General features: G+C 36.7%; 1 protein-coding gene and 1 long non-coding RNA gene across 3 annotated transcripts; one reads left to right on the forward strand and one right to left on the reverse strand.

The window, feature by feature from the left end:
• Nucleotides 1-2,079: 2,079 nt before the first annotated feature.
• On the reverse strand, nucleotides 2,080-9,393 carry LOC307124062. Of its 2 annotated transcripts, XR_013816238.1 has the most exons (4): nucleotides 9,300-9,393; nucleotides 7,581-7,712; nucleotides 3,891-3,996; nucleotides 2,664-3,586 (listed from the first exon to the last, which is right to left on the reverse strand). It is a non-coding gene; the product is annotated as an uncharacterized lncRNA (long non-coding RNA). The 2 variants fall into 2 exon arrangements; XR_013816237.1 differs by lacking the exon at nucleotides 9,300-9,393 and having other exon boundaries at nucleotides 2,080-3,586; nucleotides 7,581-7,734.
• A 1,613-nt stretch (nucleotides 9,394-11,006) lies between these two features.
• prl (prolactin) lies at nucleotides 11,007-14,499 on the forward strand (the record flags this gene model as incomplete). The annotated part of the gene is made up of 5 exons (XM_079823720.1): nucleotides 11,007-11,040; nucleotides 11,201-11,322; nucleotides 11,939-12,046; nucleotides 13,954-14,136; nucleotides 14,314-14,499. The coding sequence occupies 5 exons, from the start codon at nucleotides 11,007-11,009 to the stop codon at nucleotides 14,497-14,499; spliced, it is 633 nt and encodes a 210-aa protein (XP_079679846.1).
• Nucleotides 14,500-19,057: the final 4,558 nt, after the last annotated feature.

Genomic DNA, 19,057 nt, shown 5'->3' on the forward strand with positions numbered 1-19,057 from the left:
ATTTCTAATGTCACACTTACTAACTATTTATCTAACAGTTTAAATGTTTGTTTGTTTTAAATAAATACAGTTGCAAGAAAAAGTATGTGAACCGCTTGCAGAATCTGTGAAAATGTGAATAATTTGAACAACAAAAGAGGGATTATACAAAATGCATTGTTTTTTATTTAGTACTGTCCTGGATAAGATATTTTTCATAGGGTAAAAAATGTTTACATTTAGTCCACAAAACAAAAAAAATAGCTGAATTTAAAAAAAATTGTTCAAAAGTTTATGAACCATTGATTCTTAATAGGTACTGTGTGTCGTCACCTGGATGATCCACGGCTGTTTGGGTTTTTTTTTTTTTTTTTTTTTTTTGGGATAGTTGTTCTTGAGTCTCTTGTTTGTCCTGAGCTTTTAAACTGCCCGATGTTCTTCCAGGTCCTCCAGGTCTTGCAAATTATTCAGTTGTCCAGCATCTTTGGCATATTTTAACCCTCTCCAGCAGGGACTGTATGATTCTGAGATCCATCTTTTCAGTACAATTGAGGGACTCAAAAAACAACTATTAAAAAAGGTTCAAACATTCAGTGATGCTCCAAGGAAACACGATGCATTAAGAGCTGGGGGGTGAAAACCTTTGAACAGAATGAAGAGGTCCAAATTGTTCTTATTTTGTTTAATTATAATTTTTTTACATTTAGTACTGCCCTTTGAAAACAACAGAAGATACTTGCACGTTTGAACTTTTTTTAATAGTTGTGTTTGAGTCCCTCAATTGTAAAAAGGTGGATCTCAAAATCATACACTGCTGGAGAGGGTTAAAATATATAAAAGATGCTGGAAACCTGAAGAAGGTGCAGGACCTGGAGGATTTTTCTGAAGAACGTTGGGCAGTTTAACAGCTCAGGACAAACAAGGGACTCAAGAAAAACCATCACAAAACAAAACAGCAAAAACATCTGTGGATCATCCAGGGAAGGACACACAGTATTAAGAATCAATGGTTCATAAACTTTTGAACCGGGTCATTTTATTAAATTCAGAATATTTTTTGTCTTGTGGACTATATGTAAAAAAAAAAAATACCCTATGTAAAATATCTTATTCAGGACATTACTAAATAAAAAATAATGCATTTTGTATGATTATTTAGTTAAAATTATTCACATTTTTAGATTCTGCAAGCGGTTCACATACTTTTTCTTGCAACTGTAAATATAGCCGACTAGCCTATAGCCTAGTGTCCCGCATAAAAGGTTCATCATTTGGGGGTCCTTCCTTGGCATCATAAAGTTTGAAAACCCCTGCGCCTCAATGAAACTCAATATATTTTACATATTGAGTCAGTTCAAGGGTGCACATTTGAAAGTTGTCACATCTTCTGACTAGATTCGGTTTTTCTGATGTGTTATGTGATTGCAATCAACAAGTGACATTCAACTCACTCAGCACTTTCATATTTTCCCTCACACAACTTCTCAAGGTCTAACACATTTAGCGCCCTCCCTACATGCTTTACGAAGTTGTGTATTCCTACCTGTCTTGCAGACCTTCAAGCAACAGCACACCCTTTAATATACCTAGAGTCTAGTTTATCACAAGTTCACAACCGAAAACATCTCTGTTACCACTCCTCCTCGATAGGCCAATGTATTGGTGTTCAGGTGTTCATGTCGACTTTAAAATGGAAACGAATGTAGGACAACCGTAAAGCAGGGCATAAGTGCACCTGGGAAGCTTTCATCCGAGTATGGCATTCGATATTATTATCCCAGTCCCGTAAAACACGGCCTCGTCCCATATTTAAGGAAATCAAACCAACTATTATAAACCAAATATTGTCCGATATTTTACATAAACCTAGCTGAATAAACAGGGATTTTTGCAGTGTGGAGAATACTAATAGCAAATTAAGAAATACATTTCACAAGAACTAGGCCTAGAGAAGCTCATTTTGGGCGTGATTGCTTTTTCTGTTTCCATAGCGACGTCTTGAGATCAAGTAAAGCCGCGCCTTTTTTTTAAACACGAACCGCAAGAGGATCTCCAAATATAGGGCTGAATGTAAAAATTCAGGCTTTTTTAAAAGTGTTTAAAAAAGGAGTTAGTTTATTTAGTTAAAATGGGACAAAAATGACATAAAATAGTCCTAATTTAAGTAGGTTAAATTAATTTAAAAATTACCCCATTCTAACAGCTAAGCCACATTCAAGTGGGGAAAATAATATAGGCCTAGTTCTTAGTGTAGGCTATTGGCTATGCATGAAAACAAACTATAACATTTAGCCTATTTTGCATAAAGCAAACCGTGAAAGGTAGTGATTAACTTAACTTGCATTTTAAGCTTTTTTGTAAATAGCGCCATAAGATGACTGAAATAAGATTATTTATGCAAAACGAATTTATTACCATCATTCACAACAAACTTGTGGCCTACTTGTAACAAACTTGCTTCACATCGACACCCCTCCAATGTCACAATTCATGTATCAGAACAGGGATTTCATAACTTTTTTTGTCAGCCGAAGCTTTTAGTCCTAACATGTTTAAGATTTTAAGTTACTATTTCAATTATTGAACAGTACATTCACGTTCACGCATGGTTCTGATGAAAGTTAATGGTGACATGCAGATAAACATAGAAAATATCTTCTTTATTTCTTCTATTCTTTTATTTTCTATACAAATTATTCATATACTTTTTTATGATTTCATTCAACTCACAAACAACAATCCCAACATTTGAGCAGTCCTTCATGGACATCAACATCCAACTAATCAGAATTTTCTCTGCTTATGCAAGCAGTGGAATTGGTGTGGCAATCCTTTTGCATTGTTAATTAGCTCATATTTCTTGTTTTGAACTATTTAAATGACACACAACAAGCCTTTACTGCATGTGTGAACATAGTCCAAACCCTGAGGATTTTGTTTGTCTTGTTATAGAACAAGTCTTCACACTTATAGCTGGCTTGTTTGCTAATAGATCAGCTCATGAAAATGCCTCAGATCTGATTGATTGACTGATGAGATCAGTACAGTTTAGGATTTGAGTGGGTGCGTTTGTGTGTCAAACGAGTCAAAAGCGAGGAGTTTAGAGTATTAGCGACATTGGGAAGCTTAATCTCCTTCTTTAGTTCACCAAAACCCATTACAAAGATCTACATAATCCTTGCCTACAAATTAATCCACTTCACTGCAGCCACCTTAAAGGTTTGAACTTGTATATAAACAAAACCACAGGGACTCATTAGGATCTGCTGAGTTAATGTGAGCCGTTTTTGTTTGAGAAACAAATTCCGTTACTAAATGTTGAACCATTTTAAAATCTTTATTCAATTTCGTAAGCATCTGAGACACATCATTTACATCAAATCATGAGCTCTTCCAAACTGTCAACAAATCAGGTCAATACAATCAGCCACAAAAGGGAAGGGGGGGTTGGTGGTCGGAGGAATCCATGTAAGCTTCACATGAGTAGTAGAGAAGGTAAGAGACGCAAGTTTGGTCTCTGCTGCCAAACCCCAAACCCCATCATTTAGTCCAGTGCCATGAGCTACAGGGAATGCTGGGAAGGTGGAGGACTCAGTGCAGTAAACCCCTGAGAACAAACACAAATATGATAATGACAGTTACAAAATTCAACAATGCGACTGAACTCTATTTTATCTAGCGATGCACAATATATCAGTCCCATATTGATCTATATATATGTATTTGCAATCCAATGAATTTAAAAGAAATTGAAAAAAGTTGTCTCAATCATGTTTTTCATCTTATTGGAGAAAATAATAATTTTATATCTGTGTATGCAACACTGTGACGTACACAATGCACCGGCTGAACTGACATAACATATACATCTGACAAAGTAGAGGGGAATGAAGCAAGTTAATATGCATTACTTTTCCTGCATGTTGAGCTCCTCATGACGCCTCAGCATTGCTCTTCACACAGGCAGCAAACGCCTCCATCAGCTCCTTGCACGCTTCCTCGCCATTCTCCTTTACACTGAAACACACAGAACACATGCTCATTACCCCAGCACACATAGGCCTATACACACACTGATTCACATCAACAACATAAAAAATGCTGACAAAATACAATTTGTCACTCTGAAGCACACAAGACTGAATAGGTCCTGTAAACTGTAAACACTGTAAAGACATATTACATAACTTTACTTGTGTCTTTAGTCATAAAAAATGTGAGCTCATAACAGGCCGGATTCTGCTGGGACTGAATGAGACAGTATGTATGCATTTGTGCGAGTGAGATTATTTGAGCCTCTCCACACCAAACAATGGCAGACACTGACACACTGTATTAGATTGATGGAGCGAAAACGAGGGTTGGAATAACAGCGCGAAGGGGGAAAAGCAATGCGAAGAGAGGGAGGCAGATAATCCGCCTGAACGAGAGAGCCCTAGAATCACGTGACAAAGCAAACAGGTAATGAAAAAGAGACATGCCTACTGCTAAAAGAGGGAGATGTCGTGACAGAGAGAGCCCCTCCCCTGTTCAGAAAACGATTTCAGTGTCTCCTCCCCCACAGATCATCTGCTGCATCTCACACGCTGACATAAGCGAGCTCTCCCTCTCCTCAGTGAGCAGTGATGTAACACACAGCTGGTCAATTTAAATATTAAGAGCTTTATGCAGACATGGTTCTAATGTGACGTAGGTATAAGGATGCATGGGGGATAGCACAGGCCAAGGGCATTTCCTTTTCATAGGCAGCCATTTTAATACTTCTGGGATCCAGAGAGGAAAAGCAAGGGGAGAATGGACCATTGTGAAACAAGACTAATCAACAGTGGGAGACAACCTGCCTTCTATTGGACAAAAAAAATAAATAAATAAATAAATAATTGGAGATCACATTTTAGGTCAACTGGAAAACCACTTTTGGTCTGCATTAAATTAACCAGAACATGGTCATTTTTGAAGACATTTTTATTTGGGAGTCAAATATTGAAACACTTTTAAAAAGTGTGAAAAAGCGCAATACATTTTAAACGCTGGTATTAAAGGGGGGAGTTCACCCAAAAATGAACATTCTGTAATCATTTACTCTCTCTCACATTGTTCCCAAATTGTATGTCTTACATTATTCGGTGGAACATAAAAGAAGATGTTCTGAGAAACATCTCTCAGTCTTTTTTTTGTTTTGTTTTGTCCATACAATGGAAGTCAATGGTAATTTAAACTGTTTGATTACCAACATTATCTTGTTTTGTGTTCTGCAAAAGAAAGAACCAACAATTTGGAATGACATGAGACATTTTTGGGTGAAATATCCCTTCAAGGCAGATACGTTGTTTTTCAAATTTGTTAAATACCTGCAAAAGTGCATTAAATAAACCGAAATGTGCTATTTGGGAGTCAAATATTGAAACACCTTAATCTGGGATATGAGAGCAACAATGAACAGACAAATGGGAAGAGGATGATCACCTTCCCCAAATTAAGACTGAATTATTCACATGATGGCAGTCCTCCACATATATAATGCAAAAGAAAAAAAAGGGCATGGCTCAGGAGTGCTCTGATCCTAAACACAACAAATAGGAAATAGTACTCTAAAAATTGGATAGTTTTACTTGAGCTAAAAAAAATCTAATAACTTCTGAATCCATATGGAATTGATTAGTAGATTTCCATGTGGAGCTCCTACAAAAAAAACTCATCCTGTTCTGATGAACCACAGGTCTTTGTTTATTGATAGATTGAGTAACACTGTTTACCCTGAGGGGGGCATCTGAAAAACTAATGCATTCCAACTGCTACAGGAACAGGCATGCTAACAAATGAGAGGGGGAAATGCTTTAAGTGTAAAATATAATTTTTTTCTTTGCATTATAATTGTTGAAAAGACATCACTAGAACAAAATGGCTATATGTTAAACTTTGAGGCAGTAAAAAATTGAGAACACCTCAAGGTCATAAGGTCATCACTATGCACAAATTTACATTGTCAAAGAGATCTGAAGGTCACATGTTCCACAACACACAACCTTGCATTCTCCTAATGAATAACTGCTGGTTTCTGGGGTTAAACCTGTAACAGTAATCTTCTTCTGGTTTTAAAGCCCATGATGAATCCCCTTTGTGGAGTAGCATGACAAAAAAACAGACAAGATGGCCACCGTGACATGCTTAGACCAGGTGTAAAATGATCCAGTAAATAGAACAGGCTACACTGTACACACACATCTATGCATAACCATGTACGAGTACGCTGTAAATAGCAGTTTGGTGTACATTACTTAAAGGCCGGCCTTCTGTGAGGTTAAACATTCAGCTAGTCAGCAACACATGCAAGATGCTGGTCAAAATGATCACAGAAAGGTCACTGACAAACTGACCTGCTAATAGAGTTTTAACTGTTAACAGTTCTGCCATTTCTATCTTGTTCCCCGATAGTCTTAGTCATGTCTGTCCTTGCAGCCTGCCATTGTCATGTTTGACAGGTGACTGACTGCTCACATTAGAGGAAATGACTGATATTTGCAAATGCACCTTTTCTGCATTTTCCCAGCCCGTCCACCAGTCATTTCTGGATTAGTGGATTTTTGTTAGTTTGATATCCTGTAAAGGGAGGTAATTGTGATGGACAGTGCAAGCTTCAGATGGAACAGTGACACTTTATTCAACCAAATTCTTAACCCCACACCCTCACCCTATCAGGTCCTAGCACACCAAAGGTCAGGGTATGTGCAACCTTATCTGTGTTCTCATGCTGCCCAGGCCTGTTGACACTACAAACACCAAAAGCAGCCAATCTGCATTTTTTTGGGGTGGGTAAATGGGTGTGGGGATTAGGGTCAAAATACATCTTAAGCAATGGCTGGTGTCAATGATCAGGAGAAAGGGAACACAATGAAACCATAAAAAGTAGGGAAGACATAACATTCACCACTTGCCATCACAATCCCCTTCATTTTGAGGATATAAAATCAACAAAACCCATAAGTGGGAGGGCAAGGAAAAACGGAGAAAAGGTTCATTCGCAAACATCAGTAATTCCCTCTCATTTAAGTGGTCAACCCTAAAACATGACAAAGCGAGCCCAGGGAGACTGCAGGGACAGAAATGGCGAAGACTGAGAGGGGAAAACAGGGATGGCAGGACGAGTGAGAGGCAAAGCATGACGTAGACACATTCCCAACAACCAATCAGCCGTGAGGAAGAACTGAAGTTGAAGAAAAACCCCAGAATGCTCTTAATGAGCAACCCCGTCACCCCCACTGCTGCTGCCAACTTGAATAAAACTGACACCAATCAAACCATTTAACAAAACTTAATCAAGTTACATCTTATTAAAAATACTGGATCCCCCTGCGCGAAGGTCCTTCCTTCCCTCCATTTTGGATCGCCATCACAATGTAAAATTTACACAGCATATCATAATTTTACTGAATATCATCAATCCCACCACAATCCTAACTATTTTAGAGCTACAATAAAGCTATGTGGGAATAAACCAACATTTTGGAGAATCAGAATTTAACAAATATTCATGTGGTCCATACAGGGTTGCAAAGGACCAGGACTACGGACTATACATGACTGCTACCCCAGTCACTTACCATTTGTCTAAATCTGCCTTGATGGCCACACAGGATGCTGGGACAGGGGTCTCGGCAGGAGCTGCAATCTCTGAGTCCGACATGGTCTATGGTGTTGGTGTTGGTGTTTATGCGTGCCTGCTCTGTGCGCTCCTGTGGTTGCATGTGCAGAAGAAAAAGAGAGAATGGGGAGTTAGAGTTGGCAAGAGGGAGGGGGAGTGTACATAGTACACGGGGGAGGGAGGAGGGGGGAACATGAGAGTGCACATATGTGTACATGCGCAAGAGATCAAACGGTGATCGGCTTCAACCTTACTCAGCAAAGACAACATTTTAAAGGTGTTAGTCATTCAAACACAAAAAAGCAAATAATTGTGATTCTTTCTGCACCAAAAAGCACAGTGAGTAACAAAGTACGATGAGACAGTGGAAAGTATGCAGCAAACAAACTTGCATTTGGACACAGAAAAGCGGCTTGTTGTGTTATGTCATGAGCTGTGCATGGACACCCCCTAATGGCAACATGTTTACATGACATGTGCACTGCTTCACAGCTTCTCAAGCACCAGATGTTTTCATATAAAAGCAACAGAATTTAAATTACATCCAATTTATTATTATAAAAATAAAATAAATAAAACGTTTTCTAAACAACAGTTGACAGCAGCACCAGCCACAAGAGCGCATCACATACTAAGTACTAGTAATGTATAACTTCCACTTTAAATTATTGTAAGTCACACACTACAGTCCGCTTTTCCAATGTGGGACCACATGCAGCACGGGGCATAGCCTCGGACATCGTGTCCCGGGGCCAAAATGTTAAAAAAATAAGAAAAAAATAAGAATGTATAAGCTAGAATATTATTTGTGAATGTATATATATATATATATATATATATATATATATATATATATATATATATATATATATATATATATATATATATATATATATATATATATATATATATATATATATATATATATATATATGTGATATTCATTCAACTTGGGGAAATTATCAAAAATGCTGGTGGTGGCTGGCAACTTAAAAAATAAAAAATAAATGAAAAAATAGTTAAAAAGCAATCCATATAATCCATTCAAATAAACCAAATGGTTTGGTTGGATGCACAACAAGAAACGTAAACGTATAAATCAACACTACAGGACTTAAACGTATAGGCTATATATTATTTTACAATATATTTATGTGAATTGTTATTTTTTATTTTGTATTGTCATTTTTCCACCTTAGTTTATTTCTCTTTTTGTTTGTTAACTATTATTGCATTATGTTCTTTTAATAAACCAAGTTATTTTAAGGCTTGCATTCTAAAATGCCTGTTTCAGTAATGTCAAATTCGTAATGGTGGACGCTCCCTATCTGTGCATTAATTTTTAAAACGCATTCAACATAACCTACGAGCATGTTTAGTGAGTATGCTACTTATAACTGCAACAACTGAATCGTTTTAGGCATACCTATTGGCTACTTTACCAAATATCTGAAACTTCAGCGGATCTCTGCAACAACTCACCTCGACGGTGAGGGTAGTCTAAATCAAGAGCCTATGCCATCAAACCTGTAGGAACAAATGACTGAAAGCAGCTCGCGCATCTAAAAGAACGTCGTGTTCTCTAAACAATCAACTCCCATTCATGTATATTTACAATGCTGTAACGAGCTAAAGTGATTTAATTAAATTTGCATGAAATGTCAACCAATTACTTTACCTGGATCTGCTGGCCGGAAGGATCTGGCGAGAGTAAACTGGAAAACAAAATGAATATTGTTGAGCTGGAAAGCCTACTGGATCCACGCCTCCTTCTCTAGGAGTCTTTGGGGGAGAAGAAACGCCCCATAATGCAGGAACACGATACTGTCCTTGCTTGAATAGCCTACTATAAAGCTGTTTGTTGGAAATGTTGTCCTTCAATACATGCAGTGGGGGTCTAGCCTACTGATGAGGTTTTTAGGGATTGGTCAAATAAATTCTAAAATGTATAAGTTCCCTAAAAATATGTGAAATGTAAGTTCCCTGAAATATGAGAGCAGTTTGGAAATAGTTTAAGGTAGCCTAATTTGAGCTAACAGAATTAATAATTTTAAAATAACATAAAATATCTTACATAAAATGTTACATAAGGCCTTGAAGTTTTACATTTCAAGGTTGTGTAAGGTCATGCACTGTAACTGGCTCAATAAATCACCAATAATATTAAAATCAGTAATTTTTTAAAATGTTTTAGAAACGTTTTTGTTGGTTATACAAACGTTAAGACAACATGACATGACGTGAAGGCCAAGTAGGCTATGGTAACCCATACTCGGAATTTGTCCTCTGCATTTAACCTGTCAAGTTAGTGCACACACACTGAGTAGTGAACACACACACACAGAGCAAACCCACAAACCTGGAGCAGCAGGCAGCCATTTTGCTGTGGCGCCCGAGGAGCGATTGGGGGTTAGGTGCCTTGCTCATTTCCCATTCCCCAAGGGAACATTCCATTTTATCATTTTGAAAATACTTTTGAATGTTCTCTGAAGCAATTCTGAAGCAAGTAGTAGGCCTTAAAAATGCTAAACGAACTTCCAACAAACGTTTCAGGAAAAAAGTTCCATGAACAATGTATAGATAAAAAAAAATGTGTTAACGTTTTGAGAACAGACCAAATAACTTTGAATGAACATTCTATTAAAGTTACTGGAAGAACATTTATTCATAACTGAGAGCCATAGGACAGGAAACTTTTATAAGAATTGGATGTAACCAGCATATTCAGACATAAATAAACCAGGAAAGAAAAGAAAATAAACAAAAAGGGCATAAAAGCTCTCAGTCCACAGCAAGACTTGACAAATGAGTGTTTTCTCATGGGGGAAGGGTCTGTAATGTGTAGACATTATTTTAAAGGCACATGGCTGCAAGAGTGCAGAATGGGTACCTCCATTGTGGTGCAGTCTATGAAAATCATTTCACTTTCCAATTGTTCTTCCATTCAGATATCATAAAGATCCAAAAGTTATTGTATCACACTATAAACATTTTTTGAAATACAAAAACACAAACGGCCAAATGCCCCTTTTCACTTTAAATAAGCTCTATTCAAAAGTTTCTCCATCCAGTAATTAAAAGAAATAATGTATTTTATTAAAAATTAAAAAAATTCTTTATTTATTTGGCACTTCATGTGAATGATGGTGAATTTTGCCCTCCTGTGTCCTGTATCTACTCAAGCAGCTTATCAATATTGATTAACCAAACTCTCAAAACAATGTTTTTCATTAGTTTCAGGATTGAACTAGTTTAGGTACAATACACCTGGAGTGTAAGACGTACTGCATATCCAAATGAAAGGAGTAGGTCTATATAATGAAAAGCTCAAGAGAGGAACACAGACTGGAACGATTCAAGCAAGAGAATAAAGAAACCAGTTAAAATGATGGCTGAAGGATCTAGACTATACTTTGCAGGTAAACAAACCTTATCTTCCTCAGTCTAACCTTTCCCCTTCACATTTGATCTCTACTCCATTGTAACATCCCCTTTTCCGTTTTCGGTTCATGCTTACTTGATTTCAGCTCCCTCTACTACAATACTGTTTAACTGTTCCTTTTTCTCTTTTCTTTTCAGTGACTGTCCTGGTGTGTGCATTTGTCTCAATCAATGGTGTCGGTCTGAATGATTTACTGGAAAGAGCCTCTCAACTTTCAGACAAACTTCACTCCCTCAGCACCTCTCTCACCAATGACCTGGTCAGTACTAAATACCCTCGTAAAAAATGTGTATGCGTGTATGTTGTTACAGTAATGTTGACTCAGACAATGGAAAGAAGCCAAAGCAGGTTTATTGAAGACACAGGTGAGTTTACAGGTAAGACAATGGATCCAATAAGACAATGGATCCTCAGGTTGAGGCGCAGCAGGAGATCCACAAGTCCAAAGCAGTGCCAGAGCAACAATTGACGTGGAGGAGGTGGAGTCCGAGGTGGAGATATTCGTACTAGGGAGATTGGCCGGTGGGTCTGCTCCTCCACTGTGTAGGAAGATCCGCAAACCCACAGGGTGTAATAAATGAAGTCCACCAAGAAACTATGACCCTCACTCAACAGTAACATCTAGCTGAGGATGTCATCCATCCCACTCCAAAATGTACTTAAGGGTCTCATCCCAGCAAAACTCAAGATAGATCTCGGAGGAGGGATACTGGGTAATGTGATTTGTGAGTGAGAGTGCACCGAGGAGTGAGGCAGAGTCCATTGTGAGTGTGACAGTTGCCCATTGGGTTATTTTTGACTTCAGTTTTATCCAAACAGGGTTTTTTTTTCATAGATTTGATGTTGGTTGTTTCATATTAACCTCTCGACCACAGGATTCTCACTTTCCTCATGTTGGGAGGGTATTGATGCCCCGTCCGTCGATGTGCCACACATCCTCCCTTCAAATTCCCAATGACAAAGACCAAGCCCTGAAAGTGCCGGTAAGAGCACACATTACTACATCCATCTTACTCTTTTTAAAATGTAAAAATACTTTCTCCAATTCCATCTTATTTTTGTATTCAGTAAATATATATATATATATATATATATATATATATATATATATATATATATATATATATATATATATATATATATATATATATATATATATATATATATATATATATATATATATATATATATATATATATATATATATATATATATATATATATATATATATATATATATATATATATATATGTATGTATACTGTATATATATATATATATATATATATATATATATATATATATATATATATATATTTGTTAAATTACAAATATTACATATTATACAGCATAATATCAATAATTTAATTTTAATTGTAATTACTAAATTATAATTATATAATCATTATACTTTAATTTATATAACATACTGTATATAACAAACTATACAAAAACCCATGATCAAAACACTTTATATATGATGTTAATATAATATATTTATATATAAATACTTTACAAAGCTCGCAAATATTTGAAATCCTAATAGCTTTTTTTTATTCAGCCAAATTTAGCTTAAAGGACTAGTTAAATAAATCAAATTAAATGACAATTCTGTCATCATACTTGACCTCATGTCATTCCAAATCCATAGGATTTTTGTTGATCTTCATAACACAAATTAAGATATCTAAGAGATTTCTGTCCCTCTTTTGAAAATCCATTCACTCAACACTTTGACTCTTCAAAAAGTTCTTAAAGACATAAAAGAATCCATGGCCTGGTTTCACAGACAGGGTTTACATTAATCCAGGTTTAGGCCTTAGTTTAATTAGGACATTTAAGTAGCTTTTATAAACATGCCTTAGAATAAAACATTACTTTTGTGCATCTTGACATAAAAAAATGGCATTGGCAAATTTTAAGATGCCATTGCAAGTTGCTTTCAATTAAAACAGCTGAAACGTGCATTTTAGTGTGGGACTAGCTTAAGCCTTGTCTGTGAAACCGGGGTATATGAATCAAGCTGTTTAATCCAAGTCTTCATGTAAAGACACAATTGCTTTACGTGAACCTACATTTTTAAGTCAGCAATGGACAAAATTAAGTTCGACCCAACATTTTTTTTCTTGTTCGAGAAGCCGTTTCACTCGCATATAAAAGTCACAATTGAAACTTCCGTTTCATAGGGTACAGTGGGGGAAACGCCCCCCCTTAAGAACTGTGTAACTTTTTCTGTGAAACAAAAGTTAAATGTGTCTAGAATAGTTATCCTAGATTTCAGTGACAATGACATAAATTATAAGTATAATTAAGTATGATAAATGTCCAGAGTTTTCATGTTATTCGATTTTTAACAAAAATTACATTTGTACCAAGACAAATGTGGTTCAGGTAAAATGCCCCTAAAACAAAGAAATTTGCTTTATAAGTTTACAGCAAAATCAGAGTACAATCATGTTTTATCTTAAAAGTTAAAAGACAAGCCAAAATAACAGTAGACAAATATGTATATTATTAATGAACCATTTTGAAAATCAACCTTTAAAAAATATTGTTAGCTGATGCTAACTGGCTGGCTAACTTGCTAGCTGATGCGAGGTAATTTTTAAATATAAAGTCCAAATATTTTTATTCAACCCCCTAGTTATATTTCAGTTGATGGAAAAACTAAAAATGTGATGAGCAGAACATGGTAACTACAGTATTTATGATGGGAATAGTGGGATACTGGGGGCATTTTACACTATGGGGGCGTTTTCCCCCACTCTACCCTACCAACTTTAATGTGCAGGGACAATCATAAGTAAACATCTCCCTCTTGTGGTCTTGTGTGTAATTACAGGCAGAACAGATGGGCAATGAATGAAGTTTTATCTGATTTTTTTCTGCAGGAGGATGAGTTGCTTTCTTTGGCTCGGTCTCTGTTGCTGGCATGGTCCGATCCCCTCACCTTCCTTTCCTCTGAAGCATCCAGCCTGGCACATCCAGAACGCAACACCATTAACAGCAAGACCAAAGAGCTGCAAGACAACATCAACAGCCTGGGTGCAGGTCTGGAGCGTGTCGTTAGCAAGGTATGTGTGCTTTTAGGAACAGCTCACAGTGCATATATTGTGCATGCATGGTTATTGTAAGAGGGCAGTATGAAGTAAATTTGAATATTTCTTTAGATATAGGCCTAAACATAAATATAAAATACACCGTTTAAGCAGGGTTTATTTATATGTTGTCCCTTTCTCTCTTCTCTACAGATGGGCTCATCCTCAGACAACCTGTCCTCTCTCCCTTTTTACAGCAACAAAATTGGCGATGATACAACCTCTCGACTTGTCAATTTCCATTTCCTGTTGTCCTGCTTCCGCAGGGACTCCCACAAAATTGACAGTTTCCTCAAAGTTCTCCGCTGCCGGGCAGCCAAGAGACCTGAGATGTGCTAGAGTGAAAATGCTGTACTCTGCTTCTCTCATTGGATGTTAAGTCAAAATGGTAGAGCAGTGAACTCCGTGATTTGAAATGTTTCTTTATAATATCACATGGCAAAACTTCCCTTTTATAGTTTGTATCGAAGATGTAGATATTTGATTAACTTTCTTATATACTTGAATAAATAACCGGACTAACAGAGCAGATTAAGCTGTCCCCAGAGATAAAATACAACAAAAAGTAAACAACATTTCTGCATGCAGTCATACTGTTTGATGAAGAATAAATGCAGAGTATATTGAAATGTTTGACAATGCAAAGTTTGATAAGACATTTGTATAGTAAGTAAAATGTATTTATTAAGAAACGATGTTGGATCTTTAACACGTTTGTTTTAACATTATCTTATGCAATGCAATATTTAGAGCTTTGCACCAATCAATAAATTTCTATCATGCAAATTCATATTGCCTCATGAAATCTCATTACACACACACATGGAAAGATCATGAAGACTTTCAAATGACCAATATTTTACATTGTTTTTAGTTACATTTATTCTACCACTTGACATGTGGGATTACAAATTTAAGAATCGGTTTAAGATCTGCTGACCCTTTTCTTGACATGACATCACATAAAAAAACAGAGGTGAAGTAGCCTACGTTGTATTTAGCATTAAAGGTAAAGATGATGGTCTCAATTGATTGATTCTGTTAAGCAATGTTGCTAGCAAGAGGTTTCTGCTATTTCTTGTTTTCTCAAGTCAAATGTGCCATATTACTGAGACTGTCATCTTTTATCTTTAATAGCTTTTGGTGCACCTGTCCCATTCTTTGAATAATTATGCTGATTGGATTAGGGCTGGATACTTCATTTGCATGCTTTGTTTAAGGTTGTCTCCCAGGTGCTTTGTCTTTGTCTTTGTCTCTAAGCATGGCCCCTTTAATGTATATACAACTTGATGGACTTGAGACTGAACAGCACATTCTCAATAAAGAATCCTGCTGACGATACAACACACACACATACACACACACTAACACACACACACACATATATATATATATATATATATATATATATATATATATATATATATATATATATATATATACATACGCACACACAGGTGCTGGTCATATAATTAGAATATCATCAAAAAGTTGATTTATTTCACTAATTCCGTTCAAAAAGTGATTATATTAATTCATTACACAAAGGCTGATATATTTCAAATGTTTATTTCTTTTAATTTTGATGATTATAAATGACAACTAAGGAAAATCCCAAATTCAGTATCTCTGAAAATTTGAATATTATTAAAACCAATACAAAGAAAGGATTTTTAGAAATCTTGGCCCACTGAAAAGTATGAACATGAAAAGAGCATGTACAGCACTCAATACTTAGTTGGGGCTCCTTTTGCCTGAATTACTTATTGGCACTGCTCAGGTGTTATGAGAGCCCAGGTTGCTCTGATAGTGGCCTTCAGCTCTTCTGCATTGTTGGGTCTGGCATATTGCATCTTCCTCTTCATAATACCCCATAGATTTTCTATGGGGTTAAGGTCAGGCGAGTTTGCTGGCCAATTAAGAACAGGGATAGCATGGTCCTTAAACCAGGTACTGGTTGCTTTGGCACTGTGTGCAGGTGCCAAGTCCTGTTGGAAAACTAAATCTGTATCTCCATAAAGTTGGTCAGCAGCAGGAAGCATGAAGTGCTCTAAAACTTCCTGGTATACGGCTGCGTTGACCTTGGACCTCAGAAAACACAGTGGACCAACACAAGCAGATGACATGGCACCCCAAACCATCACTAACTGTGGAAACTTTACACTGGACCTCAAGCAACTTGGATTGTGTGCATCTCCTCTCTTCCTCCAGACTCTGGGACCCTGATTTCCAAAGGAAATGCAAAATTTACTTTCATCAGAGAACATAACTTTGGACCACTCAGCAGCAGTCCAGTCCTTTTTGTCCTAAGCCAGGCGAGATGCTTCTGACGCTGTCTGTTGTTCAAGAGTGGCTTGACACAAGAAATGCGACAGCTGAAACCCATGTCTTGCATACGTCTGTGCGTAGTGGTTCTTGGAGCACTGACTCCAGCTGCAGTCCACTCTTTGTGAATCTCCCCCACATTTTTCAATGGGTTTTGTTTCACAATTCTCTCCAGGGTGCGGTTATCCCTATTGCTTGTACACTTTTTCTACCACATCTTTTCCTTCCCTTCACCTCTCTATTAATGTGCTTGGACACCGAGCTCTGTGAACAGCCAGCCTCTTTTGCAATGACCTTTTGTGTCTTGCCCTCCTTGTGCAAAGGGTGAAGATGTGCAAATATTTCTTATTTTGTGAAGATACTTCCATGTTTCCCGGAAGACAAATTAAGTTTACCTTGATCTTCAAATTAAAAAAAGTTTTCACCCCCAGCTCTTAATGCATTGTGTTTCCTTCTGGAGCATCAGTGAATGTTTGAACTTTTTTTAATAGTTGTGTTTGAGTCCCTCAATTGTAAAAAGGTGGATCTCAAAATCACTGCTGAAAAGTGTTAAAATATGCAAAAGATGCTGGAAAACTGAAGAATGTGCAGGAGCTGGAGGATTTTTCTGAAGAACATTGGGCAGTTTAACTGCTCAGGACAAACAAGGGACTCAAGAACCATCACAAAACAAAAAACAACCATGGATCATCCAGGGAACAACACACAGCATTAAGAATAAAGGATTCATAAACTTTTGAACAGGGTCTTTTTTATAAATTCAGCTTTTTTTTTTTTGTCTTGTGGACTATGTAAACATATTTTATGTAAAATATTATTCAGGACAGTACTAAATAAAAAATAACGTGCATTTTGTCTGATCTCTCTTATTTTGTTAAAATTATTCCCAGATTCTGCAAAGGGTGTGTATGAGAATACCTTTAAAATATCTTTCTTTATTGCCTATAAATTTAGAAGTAAAATTAAATTAAAACAATAAAATTGTCATATATATATATATATATATATATATATATATATATATATATATATATATATATATATATATATATATATATATATATATATATATATATATATATATATATATATTATTATACACAATGACCAGTGGATTAAATGAGTTGACAATTCCACATAAACTTGTACCAAAATTTGTTTTTCATTTAGTTTTGTTTGTGGTGTAATATAAATGCATACCATTTTGAAAAAATATACTCAGAAGTAAAAATAAAAAATAAAAAATAAAAAAAAGAAATCTGTGAAACATAAAAGCAAAGACCTGCTTTTCCATCAAGTGAGCTCCAGTGGATGGTGCTCTGAACAAACCTGTGCAGAGTCTGTGACACAGACTGAGGCGGAGCATCCTGCTCAGAGCTGATAGCAACTGTTGTATTTGTCTATTTATTTATTTTCATTTATGAAATGCTTTCACTGTAGCTGAAACAGACAACAATAGAGCAAAAAGACTAAACGGGTACTGTAATAATTATTCATTTATGGAAAGAGGTTTGAACTATTTAGGATGTTTCATGTTTTGAAACCCACCAACAAAGCTATCAACATATATTTTGTAAAAAACAAGTTTTTTTTTTTTTTTTTGTCAATGGAAGGCTAAAATGGATGAGCTGAGAATTGTTTTGTTGGGAAAGCAAGGAGCAGGAAAGAGCGCATCAGGAAACACTCTTCTGCGTAAACAATCAATCCACACAGCGGCCAGCTCAGAGCGGGTCCCTGAATCCTGTTTAATGGGCATGTTTACTGTAGACAGGCACATGCACAGGTAGAGCTCAACCTGTGCAGAGCACATGCCTTTTTTGCCCTTACACTCCGAAGTGCCCTTTTTTTGGTGGTGGTGTTTTTTTTTTTCTTCTTCAATAAATCAATGCTATTGCCAATAGCCTATTGGTCACCCTTTACATCAGTCTGTCTGTTTTACAGATATTAAGCCAATGAAAGGTATTAAAAAGAGTTTCTTGTCGGAATCTTGTCGGATCCTCAAACTGTCAGTAAACCTCATAACGTTTCGGTTACTAACGTAACCTCGGTTCCCTAAGATGAGGGAACGAGTATTGCGTTTTGCTAAAACGCTATGGGGGAATTCCTTTCCTCGAGATATTGAAGCAAATTTTAATCCAAAAATACCTTTTATACGCAGTGCAGCTGCACAACTCTCAGCAGGAAGCAGCTGCGTGCTGATTGGCTGTGCCGCTGCAACTGCAGAAACCTATAGCGAGACCGCGGGGCGGGACGGACCAATCAGGTCCTTCCAAATTCCCGCCACAAGGGGGCAACAGAATTTGCATAGCCAAGGGTATATAAGACCCACTCTCGCAAGGTTAGTCAGGTTAATCGACTGAAGCGACTCCTGAGCAAGTGAGCAAGCACGGCAAGCAAAACGCAATACTCGTTCCCTCATCTTAGGGAACCGAGGTTACGTTAGTAACCGAAACGTTCCCTTACGAGAGTACTCTCGTATTGCGTTTTGCTAAAACGCTATGGGGGACCAATGCAAAACGCCGTGCTTGCTTAACGGCTCTAAAGCCGACGACACCAAACCCAGGCCAACCTA

This window comes from Gobio gobio (genome assembly GCF_949357685.1).
Source record: "Gobio gobio genome assembly, chromosome: 1".
Classification (NCBI taxonomy): domain Eukaryota; kingdom Metazoa; phylum Chordata; class Actinopteri; order Cypriniformes; family Gobionidae; genus Gobio; species Gobio gobio.